Source organism: Ictidomys tridecemlineatus, chromosome 10 (assembly GCF_052094955.1).
Source record: "Ictidomys tridecemlineatus isolate mIctTri1 chromosome 10, mIctTri1.hap1, whole genome shotgun sequence".
Lineage (NCBI taxonomy): Eukaryota > Metazoa > Chordata > Mammalia > Rodentia > Sciuridae > Ictidomys > Ictidomys tridecemlineatus.
Window position 1 is genome coordinate 85,782,623 of NC_135486.1, and position 25,160 is coordinate 85,807,782.

At 36.0% G+C, this 25,160-nt stretch overlaps 1 protein-coding gene and 1 non-coding gene across 2 annotated transcripts in view; both read left to right on the top strand.

Moving 5' to 3' along the window:
* Cubn (cubilin) overlaps positions 1 to 25,160 on the top strand; it is a 268,053-nt gene that overhangs the window by 64,285 nt on the left and 178,608 nt on the right. Inside the window, exons 23-27 of the mRNA XM_078023361.1 lie at positions 7,942 to 8,134; positions 9,667 to 9,827; positions 10,516 to 10,697; positions 11,522 to 11,678; positions 14,535 to 14,722. Coding sequence (XP_077879487.1) covers positions 7,942 to 8,134; positions 9,667 to 9,827; positions 10,516 to 10,697; positions 11,522 to 11,678; positions 14,535 to 14,722 — 881 coding nt within the window. The remainder of the gene's footprint in view (positions 1 to 7,941; positions 8,135 to 9,666; positions 9,828 to 10,515; positions 10,698 to 11,521; positions 11,679 to 14,534; positions 14,723 to 25,160) is intronic.
* On the top strand, positions 5,166 to 5,272 carry LOC120887764 (U6 spliceosomal RNA). The gene has a single exon (XR_005731090.2). It is a non-coding gene; the product is annotated as a U6 spliceosomal RNA (small nuclear RNA).

Here is a 25,160-nt window from a genome sequence, read left to right on the forward strand (position 1 = left end):
ATTTTTTACTCATTGGATATCTGAATTAGAATTTTCTATATTTCCTCTAGAGAACTGAATCTTTACACAAACCTTTTAAACTTTTAATATAACAGAGATTTTTACTCCGGAATTTCACAAGACAAAACGTATCCATCATTATAACAAATATGTAGACCCATTTAATCCCCTCTCCATTCAAGAACACTCTATCACCCAAGAAAACTTCCTAGTGTCTGTTTGGACAGTCACCTCTGTCACATCCTCCATTCCAGCGGCCGCAGACCTCCTTCCTGTCACTGTAGATTAGTTTTTTACTGTTTAAAGCAAACATGCATGGGCACACTCTGTATATACCCTTTTGGGTCTGGCTTCTTTCATTTCGTGTAATGCACCCAAAATTTTTTCATGTTTTATTTATTAGTAGTTCTCTTTATTGCCTATAGCCTTCCATTACATGGATGTATCATAATTTGATTACCCATTTACCTGTTGTTAGAATAGTTGAGTAGTGTCCACTTTTCCACTATTTTGAAAAAAGTTGCTATGAAGATTGATGTGCAAGTGTTTGGTGGATTTTTCAGTGAAGAAGTTGCTTAGGAATAGAATTTTCCCCAAAGTTTTTATATCATTTCATATATTCTAAATGAATGAGAATTCCACTTGGCCACATCTTGGCCACTTCTTGATACTGTCAATCTGTTTATTATCAGCCTCTGGTCATTGTGTGGAAGAATCATGTGGTTTTTATTTGCATTTCCCATGTGACTAATAGTGCTCAGTGCCTTTCTGTGGACTTTTTGACAATTCATGTACTTCCTTTTGTCAGGGGTCCATTAATAGGAACCATTTTGCTCATTTGTGTTTGTGTTGTTTTCTTATTATTGAGTCATATGTTATATATTCTGGATGGAAGTAGGTCCTTCATCAGATAAATGTATGGCGACTATTTGCTCACAGTGGCTAACCTTTTCTTTCTCTGAATGTTATCGTTTGAAGAGCAGAAGTCCAATAGATCCTTTTTCTTTTCCCTGTTGTGTTTACTGGGTTTTGTATCGTGTGTAAGAAATGTTGCCTGCCAAAGTTAGGAAGATTTTCTCCGTGCATTCCTTTAGAAAGTTTTATGTTTGAAGTTTTATATCTAATGACTCATTTTTATTTGATTTTCCAATTTTCTGTAAGTTAGAAACCTAAGCCTGTTTCATTGGCAAATGGTATTTAACTGATGAGGTACCATTTGGTGAAAAGATTCTTTCTTCTCTTTCTCCCCCACTGAATTGCCTTTGCAGTATTATTGAAAATCACTTGCCCACATACATGTGTGTGCTTCTGGAATCTCTATTCAATCCCACTGATGTATATATTTATCCTTATAACAAAAGGACACTCTTTCTTAAAATTATTTAATTTTAAGGTGTATCTTAAAGTCTGAGAGTTTAAAACTTCTACATTGGTCCTTTTTTTTTTTATTTTCCCAAATTGTTTTGACTATCCTAGATCCTCTCCATTTCCATATTTAGAAGCAGCTTTTCAATTTTCCCCTCCTCCCCAAACCTGTTGGGAATTTCATTGAAATTATAGATCCATTAGGAACAAAGGACCTCTCAAATTGAGTCTTGCCATCCATGATCATATTTTACCTCTCCATTTATTCAGATTTTCTCTAATCTCTTCCTACAGTGTCTTAAAGCTTTTAGTGTAGAGCGTTTGCATTCCCACTGAACTTTGTGTTTTATGCTGTTATAGATAGCATATGAAATTTTATATTCCAGTTTGGCTAACATGTGCCACTTAAATTGATGTTCAGCTATTTATCCCATATACTGTATCCTCACTAAACTTAGTTATTCTGATAGATTTTTATTAGATTCTTTAGTATATTTTACAGATATGATCATAACTGTGAATAAGGACAGTTTTATTTTTTCCTTTCTCTTTCTCTCTGTCTTATAGTAATAACTAGGGACTTGTTGTACAGTGTTAAATAAGAAGAACGAGACTGGTCACATTGGCCCATTTCTTAATCTTGGAAGGAAAACATTTACTCCTTTGCTGTCTAAGCATGATGGTGGTCTTTTCATAGATACCTTTTATTAGGTTGAGAAGTTCCATTCTATTTGTACTTACTGAGAGTTTTTATCAGGGAGGGGTTTTTAATGTTTCAATGATTTTTCTGCATCTTCTGTTGTTATCACAAGTCTTTTTAAAATCCTATTAATATGACACATTATATTGATTAATTTTAAAATATCAAAACAATTATGCATGCCTAGGATAAACTCTACTTGGTTATGACACATTGTAATTTTTATGTCCCTCTGCAGTTGTTAAGTTAAATTTGTTAAGGATTTTTGAATCTATGGTTATGAGACATATTTTTCTGTAGTTTTTTCTTTTGTTATATCTTTGGTTTCCGTATGGAGTAATATTTAGTCTTAAAAATGCAGTAGGTGGTGGGCTGGGGATGTGGCTCAAGTGGTAGCGTACTCGCCTGGCATGCGTGCGGCCCGGGTTCGATCCTCAGCACCACATCCAAACAAAGATGTTGTGTCCGCTGATAACTAAAAAATAAATATTAAAATTCTCTCTCTCTCACTCTCTCTTAAAAAAAAAAATGCAGTAGGTGGTGTCGTCTTACCTTCCCCGCCATTTTCTAAGTTTGTATAGTATAAACGTTTCCTTTGTTTTTTGATAGGATTTCATAAGTAAAGGTAAATGAGCATATGGTTTTCTTTGGAGGAAGGTTGAAAATTGCAAATATAATTTCTTTGATTCATAGAGGCTACAGAGGCTTTCTGTTTTTTCTGGAGTTAACTATGGCAATTCGTAACTTTGAAAGAATTTTTCTATTTTATCTATGTTGTCAAATTTATTTGCACATTTTTTTCAATCATAGCCTCTTTTAAAGACTTAAAGATTTTTGATACTTCCTCTTTCATTCTCAAAAATAATAGTTTGTTTTTTCTTTCATCAATGTTATACAATTCTTTTTATTTTAATGTTTTTTTCCCAAAGAACTAATTTTTGGCATGGTTAATTTTCTCTGTTGATTTTTGTTTTCTATTTAATTGACTTTTGTTCTCATCTATGTTATTTTTTTCTTTTAATTATTGGCTATGTTTGCTTTTCTTCTGGTTTCTCTAGATGAAAATAAACTAATTTTATTTTCTTATACAGAAAATATATATGTCGTTAAGCACTGTCTTTTTCTTCATATCCCAGATTTTGATAATCTTCATCAATTTACAGCTTTTAGCATTTTCTAATGCCCTTGTGATTTCTTATTTGATCTATGAATTATTTATAATCTGTTTTTTAAATTCCAAGTATTTGTAGTTTTTCAAAACATCTTACTGATTTATAATTCAATTTCATTCATTTAAAGAAAACAGTTTAAGTTTTCAATTATTTAAAATTTATTGAAACCTGTGTTACAGTCTAGCACCTCATCTATGTTGCTGTACATTTCCTGTACACTTGGAAACCTGAGTAGTCTGCTATTTATAAGAGTGGTATTCTTCAATGGCCAATTAGGTTAAGTTGGTTGGTACAGTTATTGTTGATACAATTGGATTTGGCATGACATCATGATTTTTTTTCCAATGTCTCTTCTGTTACTATTTCTGTTACTATTTCCTGTCATTTTTGTTTATCTGCAGAGTATTTTATTATTCCATTCTATTTCTTTTAATGGATTTTTAATAATACCTCTTTGGTTTGGTTTGGTTAGATTTAATATAATGCTGTGGATTTATACTTTACACCTTGTACTTCATTTTTCACATCTAACACTTCATATTCTACAATCTCCTCTTCCCACTTTACAAATGTAATAATCTCATGATAGTGTGATTTAACCTGTCCCTTTCTCTTTGCTATTTTAATTATATCTTTTCTTTCTCTATATATTATAAACTCTACCTTACTATTATTTTTGCTTTAAATCTGACCAATTACCTTGTACTGATGTAGGCTTTTATTTTAAAAATATTAAAGGTGTATTTGTGAAACTTTCTAGGTGTTTCCCACGGCCCTCTGATTTGGTAGGTCTCAATCTCTAAGCTATATTATTTCTGCAAGTCTTTTTTTGGTGGCGAGCAGTACCGATTGAACTCAGGCCACTCAACCACTGAACTACATCCCCAGCCCTATTTTGTATTGTATTTAGAGACAGGGCCTCACTGAGTACTTTAAAGCCTCATCATTGCTGAGACTGGCTTTGAACTCAGATCCTCCTGCTTCAGCCTCCTGAGCCGCTGGGATTATAGGCCTATGCCACTGCACCAGGCTATTCCTATAAATCTTTTTTAAGAGTCACACTTACACACTGGTAGGGAACCTCTAAAGAAGGCCTGCTCTTGGCCAAGGTCTTCACTTATAAAGTGTGACCTTTTAGATGCCTCAATTGAATTTGTGGGGTGTAGATAAAGTACTTCCTTTCTGGCTCAGAAAGTTGCCCTGACCACAAACATGTTGTTTCTGTTTCCAGGCTACCGGTATCAGCTCTCTGGTGCGCTCACTCTTTGTTACTCAGCCCAGGCTCTGCCAAGACTGATGGGAGCCCTAGCCAGACATCTGGCTCTCCTCTCTCTCTCCTTCTTCCACCCAGTAGCTTTCCTTATGTTTCTAGGCAGTGCTAAACTCAGATCTCGGCTTCCTCTGCTTCATATGACTGTCATTCACTGCTTTGGCTTCAGCTCACTGCTGTGGTCAGAAAATTCTGCTAAGTTCTAGAACCAAAGAAATCAAGAGTCTAGCTCATAAGTTTCCTTTCCATCTAGAACAGCAATCTTATATTCCTTATTGTCCAAAATTTTGCTTGGTTTTATATTTGTTAAGAAAAGGGGCATTTGGGGTAAAAATGGGAGTTCATAACCCACTTGAGTCAAATATATGAAAGATGATATGTCATGAGCTTTGTAATATTTTGAACAACCAATAAAAAAAGGGGGGGGCTAATTCAGTACGAATTGATTGTCATGGCTGGAAGCAGAGATTTTTATTTTTAGATTGAATAAATATGACAAAATATTAAAGAACCTCAAACAATCCAGAAAAGAGGATAGAAAGAGAAAGGAAATTTGTGGTGATAAAAATAGAGGAGGTTATAGGAAGGGAATAGTGGAGTAGCCTGAAAGAGAAGAACTGGGTCAGGTAGAGAGGGTAGAAGAACATTAGGTATGTGTGTGCTTGCTTTGGCAGCACATATACTAAAACTGGCATGATACAGAGAAGATTGGCATAGCCCCTGTGCAAGAATGGCATGCAGATTTGTGAGATGCTCCATATTTTTGCTAAGTGAAATAAACAAATCCCAAAAAAAACCAAAGGCTAAATGTTCTCTCTGATATGTGAATGCTAACACACAATAAAGAGGGATTAGGGAAGAATAAAAAATTCATTGAATTAGACAAAAGGGAATGAGGCAAGGGAAGGGAATGCAAATAGGAAAGACAGTAGAATGAATTGGACATAACTTTCCTATATTCCTATATAAATATACAACCAGTGAAACTTCACATCGTGTACAACCACAAAAATGGGAAGTTATACTCCATGTATGTAAAATATATCAAAATACATTCTACTGTAATATATTACTAAAAAGAAAAAATAAAAACATTTTGAAAATAATTAATAGTAACCAAAAAAATTAGGTACATTTCCCACCCCTTCAGTCTTCAACACATTATATAATGCACTTTTAACAAATGTTACTGGGACCTGATCTGGACCAAGTTCTGTGCTAAGTAACAATTAATCACGGTTAATAGGACCTTTTTCATATCCTAAGACCTAGTGGGAGAAATGTACTCACATAAAAACAATTACAAAAAATATGTTTGGGGATCAAATTGCTATTTTCATAAAATTTTATTGAGTATAGAGAAATTAATTCTGCTTGGCTGAGAAAGTTTTCACAGATGTGATATTTGAACTGGACTTTAAATGACAGGGATGAATTTATTTGCTGAAGAATGTGCAAGGGAGGAGGGAAAATTATTTGGTAAAGCATTTCAGACAAATGAACAGTATGAAGGTCACTCCAACACCATCAGACACTGCGGTCTACCTTTGAGCCAGCAACGGCAAGGAATCTTCATGTATGATTCAAAGTTAGGGATGAACAAACTCCCACCAACTACCAGCATGATCACTGGCATACAACCTAGACATAGGAAAATTGCCCATCATTACTGTTCAAAATGGCATTTAGTTAGGCTTCCCTCCCAGGGAACCCAATTATATGTAACATTCTCCTGCAGACTCACTGAAAGTTTCATTAGAGATTTACAATACTTGCCCTCTGGGAGCAGAGTAGGTAAGCAAGGAGAATTCTCTCTTTAGTACAAGAGAGTTGGACAGATAATTTGCTCAAAATATTTGACTTGCTGGCTAAAGCTGTAACTTGTCTGTGTGGGGGTCAGTGGATCTGACAGTTGTGTTAATTCAGGGATCCTGGGTCATAGCTTTCATTGAATGTCCTTTTAATCCATGGATTTTTTAAAATCTTACTAATACTCATTACTGAGTCTGAAATATTTAGTATGCAATCTCTGTATGGCTTTCCATTCCCCCCCCCCTCTCTCTCTGTCTTCCTTACTGACTTTTCCTCTTTCCTTCTCCCTATGGAAGAATGGAAAAATCTTGGCAGACTATAAAACAGTAAGCTTTGGGAGTCGAATATAACGTTGGTGGTTCAATATCACTGTGGATTCCTTCAATAAAGTAAAGCCTTGATTTTACAGAGAATAAAACCAAATATTTATTAAATTTTCATTACCCTGAGGGCTACACATAGATAGTAGAACCTATAATATTTTATTATGCATCTTTGTACTCCCAATACCTGTGATGACTGTTTTTCTTCCGAATACAATTATCTAGCAGCAGTTGGGGAAATAGCATAACTAAACAGCTTCATTTTATTTCACTTGCAATAAAGTATAGTAGCTTATTCTTTCCCCAAATCTTTAAGTCAGAGACCTCTGTCTATTCCTGAACTCTAGGTTTAGGTCATTACTGGATGCAATTGAAGATATATTTAAAAAGCCTCCAAATTAGGTTTTTGTTTTTATAAAATACCTCATATTTGGAAAGCATAGGTGACTGAGTGGATAAGTTATTAAATACAGAATCTGAAGGACTGCATAGGTAAAGTTGAAAGCTAGTCAACTAGAACAGTTGATATTTACTTAGGACATATCATTGTCCAGGTACTCAGCTAGATAGTTTATATGAATAATTTAACTTATTCCTCATGATTTATACTTTATTACACCTCTTCTATCCTGAAATATAATGATAATTACTATATTTATTGGACATACATGGTGGACTGAGCACTTTAATTTCATTATTACTAATTCTTACACTTATCTCCAGAGGTACAAAAAACTCTCCAATTTTGAGATGGGGGAACTAAGGCTCAGGGAGGTGTTGTAGCTTGCCTGAGTTTGCAGAGCTTATCAGTGGTGGAAAAGAGCTGTGATTCAAGGTCACTCTGGTCTCCATGCCATGTCTTCTACTCTTCACTCCATGGCTGAGGAAACTGTTATTTCTCATGAATATGTTCTTTGGTGGAAACAATTTTAAAGTAAGATTATGAAAAGAAGAGCTGAACTGAATTATTTCTAAGGCCCTTCTGAGATTTCTAAATTGAAGCCAATTTTAATGTACTTTGCATGGACTAGAAAAATTAGGACACTCTCAAGATAAGTAGCCCTTTCAAGATATATGTAACTATTTCTACCATGTGGCTAAGTGTGCTGCTAATAATTGTTTTGCCTCTGAGATTCCAAAAACTTCCTTTCAAAATGAAATCATTATCCGAACATTCCAGGGAGGCCTACTGAAAATCAAGAACATAGGCACAAATACTGAAGTATATCCTACTGAATGTATTATAAATGTAGCATAATGTTTTCTGTTTTCTCTCTTGTGGTTTGTTTCTTATTACAGCATGCTTGGAAGACTACACAGATTCCTCTGGGATGATAAGTTCTCCAAACTTCCCCAATAATTACCCCAATAACTTGGAATGCATTTATAGGATCACAGTGGAACCCAATCAACAGATTGCATTGCACTTCACAAACTTCTCCTTGGAGGAAGGCATTAATGGAAATTGCATAGGAGATTTTGTAGAAATCAGGTAATCGCTTTAATTATTTCGAAATAATCTCTGTCATCATTTATCTTTATTAATAATCATTCCTGGAAAGATTAAGAAAAAATACATGAACATTCTTTGTAAAGCTCCCTACTATGCTATGTAATTCCTTAGAAGAGATAAAATTTGTCATTTGAAGCCTGACAGAAGAAATAGAAAAAAATTACATAAAAGTCAGTGGTTATTTTGATGTAATACTTTTTTAGGGAATGTTTAGAAATAAACTTCAGATTTTTATCTGGGCAAAGAGAACAGATGTATTACCACTTTGAAATGAAATACTTGCTATTGTTGAATACCTACTTTCTTTATGTAAACTTAATTTAAATTTCAGGCTATTTACTGTCCATTTGATCTAGTTATGTCACAAAAATGAAGGCATGATAGCAACCTCATATTAAAGTTTTCACAAAGTTTTTTGTTTATAAATAATGAACCCAGGCACAGTGACACACACCTGTAATCCCAGTGGCTGGGGAAGCAGGAGGATCACAAATTTGAAGCTAGCCTCAGCAATTTAGCGAGTCCCTAAGCAACTCAGTGAGACCCTGTCTCTAAATAAAATATAAAAAAGGGCTAGGGACACTACCTAGTGGTTAAGCACCCCTGGTTTCAACCTGGTATCAAAAATAAAAAAAAGAAACCTTAGGGCTGTGGATGTCAGTGTAAGGCATCTTTCTTTCATTGCCTGGCATTATGAAAGTGTATTTCAAAAATTATACAGTGAAGGCATATGAACTTATACATTGATATCTCTCCTTTGTATTACATCAAGTTAAATTAAGCTAATCATTTTGGTATATATCTGCATCAAATGTTTTATTTGTCATTTCAAATCTAGAATCTTACAACATTTATAAAATTTTTATTGTATTATATAAAGTAAGAAACTAAAGCAAAAAATTGCTAATACAGCATGCTAAAATGACATAATTTTCTTAATTTACAACAACGAATCATTGGGATCTAATGTTGAATGAATTATCATGTTTTGTTTGTTTGAAATAAAGTACAGATTATAAATTAGATTTAAGACGTCAAAAAGTTCTTAGGGAAATAACTATTTCCAGAATTTTTCAAATATAACAAATATGATACATTAAATTTTGAAAATTTCCAAATTAGAAGGAAAAACATTTAAGATTTCTCTGTAAAACTAAGCAATACTTGTTTATACTGTTAATAATTATGGTTTCTGTACTCCATATTTTCTGAAGTGTTTGCCAGAGGCTTTGAGAAGATAAAGATTGAACACATTCTCTCAGCTTGCAAGTGGTTATATAAGATGTCATGCCAGCCGTAAATGATAGTTCTTCTTTATTACATCACTCAAATACTATTTAACAAAGCCAAAATTGAAAACTCAATATTTTGTTTTTTAAAGTCATTTTGAGAGAAGTTGACTGATTTGATAAACTGGTCGACTGTAATCCTGTAGTTTAAATGATGTTAAATGTTTATCCAGTAGTATTGTCAATAATCTAATAAATTTTCATTTTTGTATTCTGCCATAGAGATGGAGGCTATGAAACCTCACCATCCCTGGGAACATACTGTGGATCAAATCTACCTCCAAGAATCATCTCTCACAGTAACAAACTGTGGTTAGAATTCAAAAGTGACCCGATATTCACAGAGTCTGGGTTCTCTGCTTACTGGGATGGATCATTAACAGGTAAAGATCAAGGAGCTGCTTTGGACAGGAGAATTCAATCTGATTGGTTTCCTGATTCTTGGATTGTCATTCTGGGTCTATCATCACTTGTCTACTTTTTTTCTAACTATGTTTTATTATTCATCTTTCTACTAAACTTTAACATAGCAAATATTTCTTAATTTACAGTAGAATTAAAAATGGAATTAACAACTGGGTGTGGCAGTGCACACCTATAATCTCAGCTGCTTGGGAGGCTGAGGTAAGAGGATTGTGAGTTCAAAGCCAGCCTCAGCAATGGCAAGGAGCCAAGCAACTCAGTGAGTCCCTGTCTCTAAATAAAATACAAAATGGGGTTGGGCATGTGGCTCAGTGGTTGAGTACCCCTGAGTCAATCCCCAGTACCAAAACAAACAAACAACAACAACAACAACAAAACCCAGCAGCCATATATTTTGAAGGACAAAGGTAAAAATTCTAGTTCTCTGGCATATGTCATCGGGCTATCCTCTTGATTAGAAAAGGAAAGTCCATTGATATGAATTGTGATTATAGACTAACTACTTTTCTGGGATGTGGTTTTGCTTTGCACATTGATTTAAAGAGAAGTGCCAGTTCAATATAGAAAGAAATTTCAATTTTATAAAAAAGGAAAGGGTAGGCATCTTTCTATTTCTTTCTCTTGTCATGCATTTTCTTTCTCCTATAGGTTGTGGAGGCAATCTTACCACTTCCACTGGCATATTCACATCCCCGAACTACCCAATGCCCTACTACCACAGCTCTGAATGCTACTGGTGGTTGAAATCCAGCCACGGCAGCCCGTTTGAACTGGAATTCAAAGACTTCCACTTGGAGCATCATCCAAACTGCTCTTGGGATTATCTGGCGGTATTTATAGTATTTCAGTTGAGCTACTCACTGCTCTGTTCTCATTAAAATACACATTATGCATTTATTTTTATTTTTGATTTTCAGGAAAGGGGAGCATTTAAGCAGGACATCCACATAAGAAATTTAAGCAAAATAAAAACTTTAAAGAAACTTGGTGAAAATATTAATCTTCTAAATACAGTATTACCAAATGACTTGATACAACATGTTTGTAAAACATTTTGAATATGAACTGTTAAGTTGTAGTTAAAAATGCCCTAAAAGGGGTTATATAGTGGGTTATTACCATCCTCTACATAATTTCTATAGGTGTATTAAAAACATAGTAATTTAGAGAACTATTTTGGTGAATTAAAGAAGATAATTAGAGTCATCCAAATATGACTTTTTGTCATACCAGCAATTCACCATGGTCCACTAAAAATATGAAAAACTACTAAAGTTTCACAAATTATAAACTAGGGAATCAAAAATAAAGGATCATTGATGTTAGCGATGACCTCAAAATATGTATTAGACTTTCATTTTCGATTTATGTGATGTCATTTTCAATGTATGTGATGTCATTATCCTGACATCACATACTTATTACTGTGATGGCTAAGTTGTCTGAGTTCATGGTCTGAGTTTATAGTACTATGGCAAATTTTTAAAAGATATTTTATTTCAGGGCTATTCTATATATATGTATATATATATATGTGTATATATAATTTTTTTTCCTTGCCAGAGTCCTACTGAGTATTTTTTCTCTATTTATTCAGAGTCCTTTAGATTTCATATAGCCACAACCATCTAATATTTTAAATATTTTATTAAAGATCTATGATGGCCCAAGTACCAGCTCTCATCTGTTAACTCAGCTTTGTGGGGATGAAAAACCGCCTCTGATCCGTTCTAGTGGAGACAACATGTTATTAAAACTGAGGACTAATGAAGGTCAGCAAGGAGGTGGCTTCGAGGTCAAATACTGGCAGAGTAAGTATGTGTGACAGTCACTCGGTGTCTAGAGTGGGACATCAGACCCTTGATGAAACTGAGAGCAGAATAACCCATGGGTTTGAGCCATTGAAATTAATCTTAGTTTCTTGTGTGAAATTTTTAAATTTAAAATTTCTTCCTCATATGAGGAGAAAATGCTTATTTATTAAATTTAATCTCCTATAAGTAAATCATCTGAACAACTATAAACAATTAAAAGAGTATGTAATATCTTGAGACTGCTACAATCCAGCTAAAGATCACTGTAATGGTGATTAATACTTTTTCAGGTGTATCACACATTACAATCTTCTCATTAGATATTATTCCTTTGTACGAAGTAGTCTCCCACCCTAGGTTTGGTCCTCTACCTTAATACACACCTTAATTTTATAGGAAACTGTGGTCTTTGTGAGTAGGGACATTTTTTTTCACCGGGGTCCCGATAGAGATACTATTTTTAAATCTTGCTTCCCCATAAGGCAATGTGGCTGAATCAAAGGGGCATTGAACAAAATATTAAAGATAGAAGAATGAATGCAACATAACTATCTTATGTTCATATGTTAATACACGACCAGTGAAATTCCAGATCATGTACAACCACAAGATGGGATCCTAATTAGGATAAGTTACACTCATGTATATATAATATGTCAAAATACACTCTACTGCCATGTATATCTAAAAAGAACAAATTTAAAAATTTTTTAAATATCCACAAGCCTGGGGTGTGTCCTGGCCCCTACCCCTTGAGGAGGTCATTTTCTTCTCTGGGCTTCCAGAATTTCTTTTCATTTCCTACAATGAAGAGATTAAATTAGATAATCTCTTCAACTTTTTTCTCACTGGGGAATTAAATGTTTTTTGAAGTTAGTTTCAAAATGAGCATTCATGAAAACAAGGTTTCTTTGACTTCATGTTATTTAACAAATACTTGTATTTTTGGAAGTATAAGTCCTTGCCCCACTAAATTTAAATGGGTCCGTAATTTTGACACAGTTATCTAAAAACGGAATTGAAAGTCACAAAATTATATGTCACATACACGTATCCCTTGGATGTTGAAAGAATATTAATATCTAGCCTTGATTTATGCATGGATTTGAAGATTCACATTCACTTATATATATTTGACCGAATTCTCAATAGTTTTGAATCATGCATTTTAATATATAGCTTTGTTCCTCAGATGTTCATCATTATTATGTATACAAAAAAACTCTTTCAGGTTCTATTAGGGATACATCTATTAGGTGTAGCTTATAATTATTTCTTTAATTTTATTATTGTGTGCTAGTTCATTTCATAGTTACACTAAGATTTTTTATGAGATGACTCCTCCTTTTCTTTTTATTCCTGTAATATTTAATTTTTCTCTCTGACTTTCAGAATACTTAAGGAACAAATTAGTATTCCTTAAAGGTAAAATCAGAGGTGACCTGTCAAATTTTGTATAAAATTTGCCATTTGAAATTGGAGGTTTGCAGATAATAGAATGTGTGAGAAATGAGAGCAACCCGTATGGCTGAATGAATCCGTTTTTGTCTGTTTTTCTCATTGTGGTATATCTGTGTGCCTAATAGGTGTAACCTCTTGAAGACATCGAAAACAACATCATTCTTTAAAAAGCTTTTGCAGACAAAACTGGGACCCAAAGATTTTTAAAGAGGGATGGTTTGAACATTAACCTTGTTCCACCAAAGGAAGAATTTGAAGAGACACAAAGGCATACTTTGCTAAACCCTAAGTTTATCAGTGGTGTTCTAGGCACCTTTCAGAATACAGTGTGACCTCATGAATATAACTAGGCACCATACTTTTCAGAGACACCTCTTTCAATATAATGTTTAATTTCCTGCTTTCTTTTATTGCACACCATAAAGACAACATGAAAAATACTTGAGAAGAGGTATGTATATGCCTCGTTCCAGTCATTAGGATTGACATTTACTCCCAAGGTTAGACATACATGGAGGTATTTGGTGTGGTTTTGTTGAATATTCAGCTGAAGAAAATGACACTATTCGACTGAAGGGTTTTTTTTTTCTTTCAAGATTTCAGGTTTTCATTTCTTCTTTAAATCTTTCTCACTTCCCTTTATTTGGTTAGAATTTCTTGATGACTAACTAGAGGAATCACAGGCTTGGTTGTGGATTTCATACAGATCTCTGAATGTTTTGCAAAACCATGTTGCAACTCACATTTAGCATTCACACAGGACTTTGTATTTTCTTTTTTTGCAGTTGAGGGTACTGGGGATTGAATTCAGGGCTAGTCGTCCACTGAGCTACATCCCCGGCCCTATTTTGTATTTTATTTAGAGACTGGGTCTCACTGAGTTGCTGAGGCTGGCTTTGAACTTGTGATCCTTCTGGCTCAGTCTCCTGAGCTGCTGGGATTACAGGTATGCGCCACTGCACCCGGCTAGGACTTAGTATTTTCAAACCTGTTGAATTTAAAAATTAGAATTTTTACCTCTTTTGATTGTTAAAGTTAGAAAAACTGAAGAACATTTAATACACTTCTCTAAACAAACAAAGCATATTGCTCTCTGAGTAGTCAAGTTATTCTGCTATCATCCAACGTTGTGCCTATTTTAACATGAATATTCCATTTCCTTGACACTTTAAAGCTTGAGTCACTGCAGCATCATTGCCCATTTGTTCAAAATAGAGGCACTGTCACTATAAAAATGCTGTGCCAAATATTTATGTACGTATATAGTGTTTTTAGCTAGTTTATGTATGTATATAAGGGTTTTTAGCCCTGCTAAAAACATCTCACACACATCTTGGCACAATTATGATACAGGTGATAGTGGTTTTACCTATCATGCTTATTTTTTTTCAGCATGTGAGAACGTGGTGATAGTTAATCAGACCTACGGCATCTTGGAGAGCATAAATTACCCACATCCTTACTCTGAAAATCAGCGTTGCAACTGGACCATCCAAGCAACAAGGGGCAACACAGTGAACTATACATTTTTAGCATTTGAGTTGGAAGATCATACAGACTGCTCCACAGATTATTTAGAGGTATGTATTCTGAAACTCAATAAATCAGTGCACTTTCAAATCAAAGTAGAACAGCCACTTAGAAGTCATCACGCATTTTAGGATCAAACTCCTAACCCTGCCCGAACATCATAAACCACCCATGATATTTGAATAGGCGTATTTCATGTCTGTTCACTACCTAATCTTAACATTAATCTATTATATTATGTATGCAAAGAAATACATATACTTTAGGCTTCAGTGTAATTTTTTGGACTAATTGATCTCTTATTATTTAAATTTCACAGTACATTTTGGTTGTTGTTTCTATGTCTGTTCTCCAGAAATAAGAGACAAGAACTATGTGGGATTATCTTGGACTTATTTAATGCCTAATTAGTGGGAACAAAGTATCATGATTTTGATTCTTATTTTTATTTTAAAATTTAGGTTCCTTTCAGTTCATTTTCTTTTTGTTGTAATCAAAGTTTCTATTTTTATAAAAATGATTGCCAGTAACATTTATTCAACTTTCTCTATGCAATGCTATGCAATAGAAGTTGTTTGAGTATTAGGCAACCTAAAATATGAGGTAATCTGCTATTGTTATAAGGAGATATTTTATTTATTAAAGCTTTTTTTTCCCCTGACTTGCATATGTAGCTTTTAAGGTTATAGTTGAAAAGTTAGGCAACTCCCTATTTTACTTATTTCACTATTATAGTTATTCATTCATGTATAAAACTTCATGTTATAGAAACATTAATTTAGATATACGAGTTTCTATTTTCACAATAAAACAATTTCATTCAAGTGATTTACATACATTTTAACAACTATTTTTCATCATTAATAAAATCACTTTTTGAGTCATCAAATATATCTTTATTTTCATGTAAGAAATATGTAATACTATTAAATTTCATATTGTTTTCATCTTTCCCATTTTTCCACACAACAGTGATTCAATGTAGTTCTGTGATTCAAGTTCAAGGTGATGAGTGATTTTTAGAATTCTTAGTTGCCAACACTTTCAACATCTAGTACTCATAACTCTTAGGCCATATTCCCATGGGAAAAAAATACTCTTTGTAAAAAAATTTTCTTTCCAATCTTACTAAAATTCTAGAATGGTTGCAGTTGTTTTCAGTTAATATTTTTTTCCAAATAGTTCTTTTGCTTATTGAAACAAAGAGAAACACCACTACCTTAAGAAACTGAGGGCCTAAATATAATGAGATTCCTTTCTTTTCTTTTTTTCTTGCTTTTCAGGGGTAATTTTTTTTGGAGGGGGGGCATTTACTAGGGATTGAACTGAGGGACACTTTTCCACTTAGCCACATCCCCAGCCTTATTTTGTATTGTATTTAGAGACAGAGTCTCACTGAGTTACTTAGCGCCTCACTTTTGCTGAGGCTGGCTTTAAATTCGTAATCCTCCTGCCTCAGCCTCCTGAGCTGCTGGGATTATAGGCATGCACCACTGTGCCCAGCCAGGAGTAATTTTTTTGATTAAAAAATCTTATTTATATTCATAAAAGTAGAGTATTATAGAAATAGTAAGCTTAGTGTTTACCAGTCAGTATTCTATGAAAATATGACATGGCATGGAACAAACTTAAAATCATGAACTTGGCAATGGTTTTAAAATCCACCTTTCTTGATCTACAGTAAGATGGACCTCACAATGTGCTTACCTGGAGCAGTTTTTGTTTTCTTCACATGGTGACAAGTTACTTTAAAAGCCCCTTGTTTGTACCACAAGCATTGCAGCTGATCATATCTATTTTTACCAGTTGTGACTATTCTTATGCCCAACTGACTTGTGGGCTTCATGAAGGGATGCATTGTCTCCTTCCAACTGTAACCTGAGCACTTATACATTGGGGCATTAGAGGAGTTCCAGTGGTACTGATTAAATTGAATATCACAGACACATTTAGTACCCGTCTAATGATAGTGATAATTAATAAGAAAGAATTGAATTCCAGATTGGCCTTTCTAGAAATCCCTGCATGTTCATTTCAATCCTACAACTTTGAGCATAAGCCAAAATAAAACACATCACCTTGCAGTGGATTGCATGTATAACAACATAATAGCTACCCTCGTGGTGATTTGATGATGTATATGGGGAAAGCTAGAGAGAAGACAAAGCTTTTGGACTCAACTTTACAGGAGACGTTGGCACAGAGAGTGGGGAGGAAATGAGATTCATTTTTTCCAGGAACTGGACTCCACTTCTCTGGACTCACTTAATGATAGAATGGTCACAAGAAAAGCTCATCAGGTAATTTTTGGAGGTGTTGGAAGACTCGAATAAAAAAACAACTACTTGTTCCAACATTACAGAGCAGTTAGAGGCCCCTGTCGATGATGTGTCTGTCGTGTTACAAGCCATTTCTGTTGTGCAACACTGATGGTGAAAGCAGCAGAAACACAGAATGAGAACCAGAAGTTCAGAAAAGCTTTCCAAAGAACAATATTCTTGCCAGAGAGAGGCAGGAGATCTTTTTTCCATCTCTATAAGCCAAGGGGCAAGACCAGAGCAATAGCTACAATGGCTGGCCTAGGATGGAAATTTTTAAAGCACAAATAGCCATTTAAGCAGAGAAAAATCCCAAGCACAAAAATCAAGTTCCCATTATGTTAATAACTTGTAGTTAAAATTTTTTTTCCAAGTGACTTAGCCAAGCCCCAATTGAGTGAATTACTACAGCCAGAATTCAGTTATTTTGAATTAATACTGAAACTATAAAAAGACTTGATTAGGTGCTGGTCAAACACTATGCCTAACTTTGCTGAGAGGTGTGGGTTGGTAAAGATCCCACTGGGTACCAAACCCCTCCCTCATTGTTTTGTCTTCTGGACAGGTTTGGAAATAAAATATTCAGTGATAGAAAGAGTCAGTTACTTAAAAGAGAAAAACTGAATTGCTCATTGCAATTAGAAATCAACCTTAAAGTATTCTGTTCGTATTTTACATATTGATTTCACTTTTTCATTTGCATCTGAGCCTAAGTTTCTACGTGGAAGAGGAGGTTTCTAATAGTGACTGAGTGTGCAAATGGAAGTGATGGATTTGGGAGAAAATGGCACAAAGATAGATGAAAACCCAGGGTAGGTGTCCAGACAACAGAGAGCAGTGTGAGATGAGAAGAGGAAATCTAAGCGGTTACTATGGTATGGAAGCCAAGAGAAGGGAGGATAACAGAATGGGATAGCAATCAGGGTAGTGAGATGCTCCAGCACAGTTATGAGAGGTCAGGATTGGGAAGTGTCTCCTGGGGATTTGTGTGACTGGACAGAGCAGTCTTTGTGGGGTGGCAGGAGACAGATCACATTGTGAAGAAGCCAGAAGGAGTTGAGCATAGACTGAATCTTCTGGAACAGACCAGAATGGAGTAAGCTGTGGTCTCTCTCTTCAGGGCTCACGGTTCCTATCTCTGACTGGTCCTCATGTGCCAATTTTTCATGGGACATGTTCTTCTACATGTTCTCTTTAGGTCACTGTCTCCCCAAATGTGACCCCCAGAATTGGATGTCACACTCCCACTGACCTGCTCATGACCAAGAAGTTTAGGACTCTGTTACCTAATTCAAATACTTCAACAACAAGTTGACGTTTAAATGGGCTTTATTGATAACCAAGTTATAGTGCTTATAACTATGTCAAGACCCAGAATCTGCAGGTCACTTTGTGGGAATCATTATGGCCTTATGTAGTTAAAAAATCTGAAAGGATATTATTCCTAGTAGGTTATACTTACTTTTCTGAGAATTCTATCACCTCAGGATCCTCATTCATTGCTCTTTTAAAATATTATTTATTTGCATAAAGACTCATTGGCCATTGGCCTATTATTTCTCCAGAAATAATTGATAAAATTGTCATGCAAGATGGCACCTATTTTAAACACTCTGAAGTCACAGATTCTTTTGGGCTAAAAGGGATCAATTTATTAAATATCTTTGGAATAGTCAGTCGGTACTTAAATAAGTCAGTAATCATAGCTAATATTTCTTGAACATATATTATTTGTTGTATAATTCTTATAGCAGTGCTTTAATGTAGGAAATATCAAGTGAAAAAAGTGAGGGAGTTACAAAGATTGTAAGTGGCAGAATCAGGCTGTATACCTGATTCTGTATACTGTGGCTCTCTTTTCCATGACACCTAGCATCCCATGAACTGTCTTTCACACCTTTCTGACACTCTCAAAGGGTTCATAGGGGACTGTCTGTGAACCTCTCAGAACTACCTCTCTCTTCTGACATTCTCTCGAGGAGAAACATATGCTGCTTCAGCGTGACTTCTTCCTAGAAGAGGCCATGTACCATAATGACCTTTTTCTTTGTACATGTCAGCACATAATTTTTAGCATCTGATTTAGCATTTTTTTTTCCAAAAAATGAATGGCAATCTTACTCATCTGGGAGATTCCAGAACAAATCTTTTCTACATTTTGGAAGATAGAACATTTTCCCTATAGATCTTTGGCAGTTCTCCTGGCTTTCACTGTTCTGGTTTCTGCTCTACACTCAAATTGAGCCATGTGGAAAGGCTTAGTGTTTGTGGAGGGATTGATTGGGAGGATAGTAAAAGACCTTGGGACACACCGGAGGTGCTGAGAAGCCAGTAAAGGCCCAGACGGAGGCAGCTAAGTGGACTCCAGTCTCTCTCTTTTCTTAAAGCTCGGTTGCTTCTCCCTGACTGTTTCCATCTCTCTCTCAAAGGCTTCCTCTCAGTTTCTGCAGCTACGTAATTCTATCTTCAACATGGCCACTGCAGCCATGATGTCGCCTGACCACGTATCTCAGGCACTTACAACCAACAGAATTTTCCCTTGGTGACAAATTCCCAGCTCAGGTGGCTTCTCTTTTTGAAAGCAAAGTTGGGGATCTGGCCTGTGAACCCCCCGGGCAGTGTGACCAGCTCTGGCTAGGAGCAGTGAGGTTGTACCCTTTGCCTGCTTTGCTTACAGATTTTCTGTAGGCTGAGGCAGAACGCTTTTGAGCAGGGCCATAGTTTCTGCTGGCATGTGGAAACATTTTTTTAAACACCCAGGAATTCACCAGATGACAAAATTAGTTCTGTAATGACTGTACCTTTTAGTAGTGCAACATGCAATTCAAGGGAGCCTGGGAAAATGCACTTAAAGGAATTGACCATTTTATCCTCAAAACTGAAATTCCAGTTTCAAAATCAAACCAGGCATGTTTCTCCCTCTTCTTCATCTTGTTATACTGTCTTCTGCAAGCACTGGTCTAATCCACATGATTATGATTCCACCTTAATCATAGCTTTAAAAAATAGACTCTTGCCAGGATCAGTGGCACATGCCTGTAATTCCAGAAACTCAAGAGGCTGAGGCAGGAGTTTGAGGCCAATTTTGAGGCCAGCCTCAGCAATTTAGTGAGACTCTCAGCAACTTAGCAAGACTCTGTGTCAAAATTAAAAAATAAAAGGGGCTGGAGATGTAGCCGAGAGGTAAAGTGCCTCTGGATTCAATCCCCAGTACGAAAGCAAAACAAAAATTCTTTTTTATAAATGCACTGTTTTCCAAAACTCCGCTAATTTGTATCTGTGCTCATACAATGGGTAGAAAGTTTCTTAGATTGACATATTCAGCTGTTTCCCTAAAAGTTACTTCTCACTTGGTTGTCAGAATTTAATTTTTTAGAATCTGTCATTTCTTTTGATTCTTCTTTTTCTCTTATGTTTCTTTTTCATTTTATTTCCTTTTTTTGACCCATAATCTCCTATTTTATTTTTAAGTATGAATTGCCAAAACCTTAAACCCATGGTTGATGTGTTCAGCCATCATAGGCCCTCAGGCCAATTGATCACTTGCTACATGTGTGGGCAGCTTTTCATCTCTGTGACCAAAATACCTGACAAAACAACTTAGAAAAGTTTATTTTGCACTCAGAGTTTCAGAGGTTGAGTTTATGGTCAGCTGAACCCATTGCTCTGAGCCAAAGGAGAGGCAAATTGTCATGGCAGATGGGCATGTGGATGAAAGCTGCTTAGCTCAATAGTCAGGAAGCAGAAAGGGTGGGGGGAGGAAGCCAGGAACAAAATATAGTCCCCAAAGACACACCTGAAACAACCTATTTCCTCTAGCCTCCCCCACCTGTCTTCAGTTACCATACAGTAGTCCATTCAAATTATTAATCCACAAAATGGATTAATCCACTGATGACCTTAGAGTTCTCACAACCCAATCACTTCCTAAAAACCCAATCCTGACCCTTTCGGTATTGGGAACCATGTTTTCAACACAAGTTTTTAAAGAACATTCTAGAAACAAACCATGACATTCCCAATACTTTGGTCACTTCCACACTATCAATCAATACTTTGCCAGCCAGAATTAGTCCAGAGTAGCATCTTTCTTCACTATTTTCTTTACTTTCAGAGACAGAATAACATAGAGAATTCATCCTTGTATATCTTTTTTTTTTTTTTCCACAACAGTGCCAATATATTTCCTGCAGTCTCTACTGAGGAGGTAGCTGATGGTGGAGGGTAATGTCCCTTTTACTAGCTACTAAATCTGGCCACATTCCAATATCACTTGAGAATCTTGTTAGAAAAACATGTTCCCAGAGCCCACTCCAGGCTTGATCCCACCCCCTGGAGATTCCAGGAGAGCAGGCCTTCCACAATTCTTCAGTCAAGCACTTGAGACCACCTTCACGGTTAGCCTATTTTATCTTCACTTTAAAGCTCTCTCCCATTTTAAAGTTCTCTCTCTATTTTTTTTATTAAGTATCTTCTTAACATATTATTTTGTGCATAATTAAGTATTTCTTTTCAAATAGGTCTTATTTTTCCATTGCTATGACTTATCCTAATCCTGGTGATACAGCATTATTTTACTTATCCCATCATGTAAACAATGTCAGATTGTACAATTTTTGTATTTTTTTTTTTGAGAGAGAGAGAGAGAGAGAGAGAGAGAGAGAGAGAGAGAGAATTTTTAATATTTATTTTTTAGTTTTCTGTGGACACAACATCTTTATTTTATTTTTATGTAGTGCTGAGGATCAAACCCAGTGCCCTGCACATGCCAGGCAAGCGTGTTACCGATTGAGCCACATCCCCAGCCTCAATTTTTGTATTCTATTTCTGCACTTTCTCCCCTCTTTATTTATTTGGAATCTTTGCCACTATCATCTTCCATCTCATCCTCTCACACCTTACTGTTCCTTCCCCTTTTTCCCTTGTGGCAGTCTTCAAGTCCTCTTGATGATGTCAGGGACTTCTGTCAAACGCATTTCCCTCTAGTCTTTGTAAGATGTATTTCATCTCTTGCCAAATTCTTGCTGATGTCATCTTTCTCGCCAGATGTTTAAATCATTATTTATTTCACTCCCGTGAATTTTTTTCTCAGTTGCAAAATAATGCATTTCCAGTGAAAGAATGGACAAAGCACATCACCCACGTCCCTAAGTCTTTCAGTTCAATGCCAGTGTCTTCTATGTTTGTAGTCTCGGCAACATTTTCTACACCTCTACTGGGAAACATCTGGCCGATGTGATATTGTAATTAGTTATGGAAAGACTAGCTCTTAGTAGGGAGAACTGATGCTTAATACAACCCAGGTTTATTTCCAATCACATCAGAATCGAATATTGGTGTTGCTAGACTTCCATGTGGTGATTCATGAATTCAGACAAAGGAAAAGTCAATTTGGGGGAACCACATAGCTGTCTCTACCACAAATGTAGGTAGATGTTTCATCAATGTTCCAATGTGTTTGAGAAATGCCAAGTTAAACACAATTAAATAGGGTTTGCTGTCTGTTGGCTGTGGGACTTATTCAAGCTTCCCTGTCCTAAATATCCACTGTTCATTCATTCATTCCATCAGCCAGGAGAATACATTTTAAGACACCTACACTGCAGAAATATAACTTCATCATCAGTATTCATTGTCATCATGGAACAAACACAATTATCAATTTATCACACAATAATAATTCACTACAGGCTCGGTTAAGTGCTGTAGGGGAGAGATAAAGGGCGGTCTGAAGACCTGAGACCAAGCTGATAGGTGGGACAGGGACAGTGTCCCTGCGGAAGAAGGAAGCATGGAAGAGTCACTGTAGAAAGTTGTGTTTGAGGACCTGAAAGAAGACAGGCTTCCAAGAGGTCAGGGCCCTGGACAAAAAGAGCCTGTGGACAGATTGAGAGCATCAGTGACTTCCCACAGAGCAGCCGGAGGTGTTTCAAGGTTGTGAGCAGAGAAGTAGCATGATCAGATTGGGACTTTTAAAAACCAGAACTCTGGCTACCAGAATAAATTGGAGAGAAGGAAAATATCTGTGCAAATCGAGTAAAAAGACTACTTCAGATCAGGTGAAAGAGATGTGGTCGTTCCTTTGCATGGAAGAAAATTGATGAAATTGAAAGCTGGTAGGAGATAAATTTGAAAGAGATGAATGAATGATTGGATGAATGCGGGGAGTACACAGTGAAGGAAAGGAAGACATCAGGATCCAGCCTCATAGAACTGCACGCAGGGACAACAATGAAGACAGACATTTGTCCCCTCAGGAAGGAAACTCTGTGGGGAACACTGAAGGCAAGTTTCCAAGTAGAATTGCGTTTGAATTTTAAGTAATTGACATCTATTACACATTTGCTTTCCTTAGAGCATGCTCAGGGAAACACTCTTCTAGACATTTCCCCAAGTTTATTCCACTTTTATTCTCATATAAATAAGCATAACTTTTAAAGTTCATGAGGTATTAAAGTTCCCCTTCACATCTAAGATGTTTATTTTGAGAACTGCAATACTATTTTCCATTCATTAAATGTCTACCATGTGCTAGCCACTGTTAGAGAGTTCGATAGATGTTATTGCCTGTCATCACAATAATCCAGTATATTATGCATATTAATACAAAGGAGATCTGGGACTGAGACAAGGATCAGTCCTCAGTTCAGGATGACACTTCCAAGAAGAGATGGAGCATGGGGTCATGCTCAGATCTCTGTCACCAGCATCTGGGCTCTGGAGTCCACCTGAGTTCAAAGTTGGACTTCCCATCGCTACCTTTGGTCCTAGGCAAGGAATTTAGCTTCTTGCTGCCTCAGTTTTCTCACATGTAAAATGGGGGCAATCATTGCACCAACTCATAAAGTCATTATAAGATTAAAGAAGATAACTTTCCCACCTTGCAAGAACTGTACCCAAGACATGTTTATTATTTTTCTCCCACCCTGCTTCTGGAGAGAGCTTATTAATCCTACTTGGCCATTCAAAGTCTTCTTGGACATTTAAAGAAGTTTTTTCTCATCTTTAAAACAATCTCTCCTCCCCACTCTTTGGAAGTGCCCTCTCTGCTCCTCCTGACCTGTCAGTCAGGGGCAGTGGCTACTCAGCTGCTCAGTAGCTCCCACAGTTCACAGTTGGCTCTTTCTTCTCCAGGTTCCCTTACTCTATGCACTCATCTTTTGATAGAACTTAGACTTCACTCTATTCCCTCTGGATCTGCTCACAGGCAGATTTCGTCCATCCATTTAAAGATGTTTGCATTATCCTCTCTAATAAGGGAAGTATAAACACATGTTTGTGTTTGCAGCACGTATTACTGGTGGTCACGTAAGGCTTAACAGCTTCCATATAGAATCCAAGAACAATTGCTCAGTTTCCAAGTTCTTGGTTTAAGATAAACCACAGCTTTTAGTTCTGTATTGAAAACAGCACCAGAAACTACTCTTGGAGTGAGTCATTGCTAAAATCAGATCTGCTTAAACCAGTTTCTTCTATCTGCTGACTGGTGGGGGATGCTAAGAATAAAGATTTAATCCCTTAATACTCCTAGAGAATGCCACAGAACCCAAGGTACATAGCAGAAGGGATCTTCCTCAGTCTTCTCTACATCTGTTTGGTATAGTGTAGTACTTCAGAAGGAAGATTCTGGAGCCAGTGTGCCTGTATGTAAACCCAGGCCTACCACTTACTAGGTTGGTGACCTTAGGTGAGTTATTTAGGTTCTGCATGTCTCTAAAAACTAGGGTAATGCCTGGAGCAGTGGCACACAACTATAATTTCAGTGACTCTGGAGACTGAGGCAGGAGGATCACGAGTTTAAAGCCAGCCTCATCAAGTTAATAAGACCCTAAACAACTCAATGAGATCCTGTCTCTAAATAAAATATAAAAGAAAGGATGTGGGATGTGGCTCAGTGGTTAAGCCCTCCTGTCCTCCTGTTCAATCCCTGGCACCAAATTAATTGATTAATTGATTGATTGATTTTTAAAATGAGAATAATTGAGTTAATAATGACAAGAGTCAGAACAAAGTCAGGCACATTGCAAACACTTATATAAATGTTCACAGCCATTATTTCAACTGATGCAATTCAGAGAAATTCAGAGAATATCCAGTTCTTCAGGCTGAGATATAATTAATAGTTAATAATAAATAGTTAATTAGTAATTACTAATTCTTTTCTCAAGAC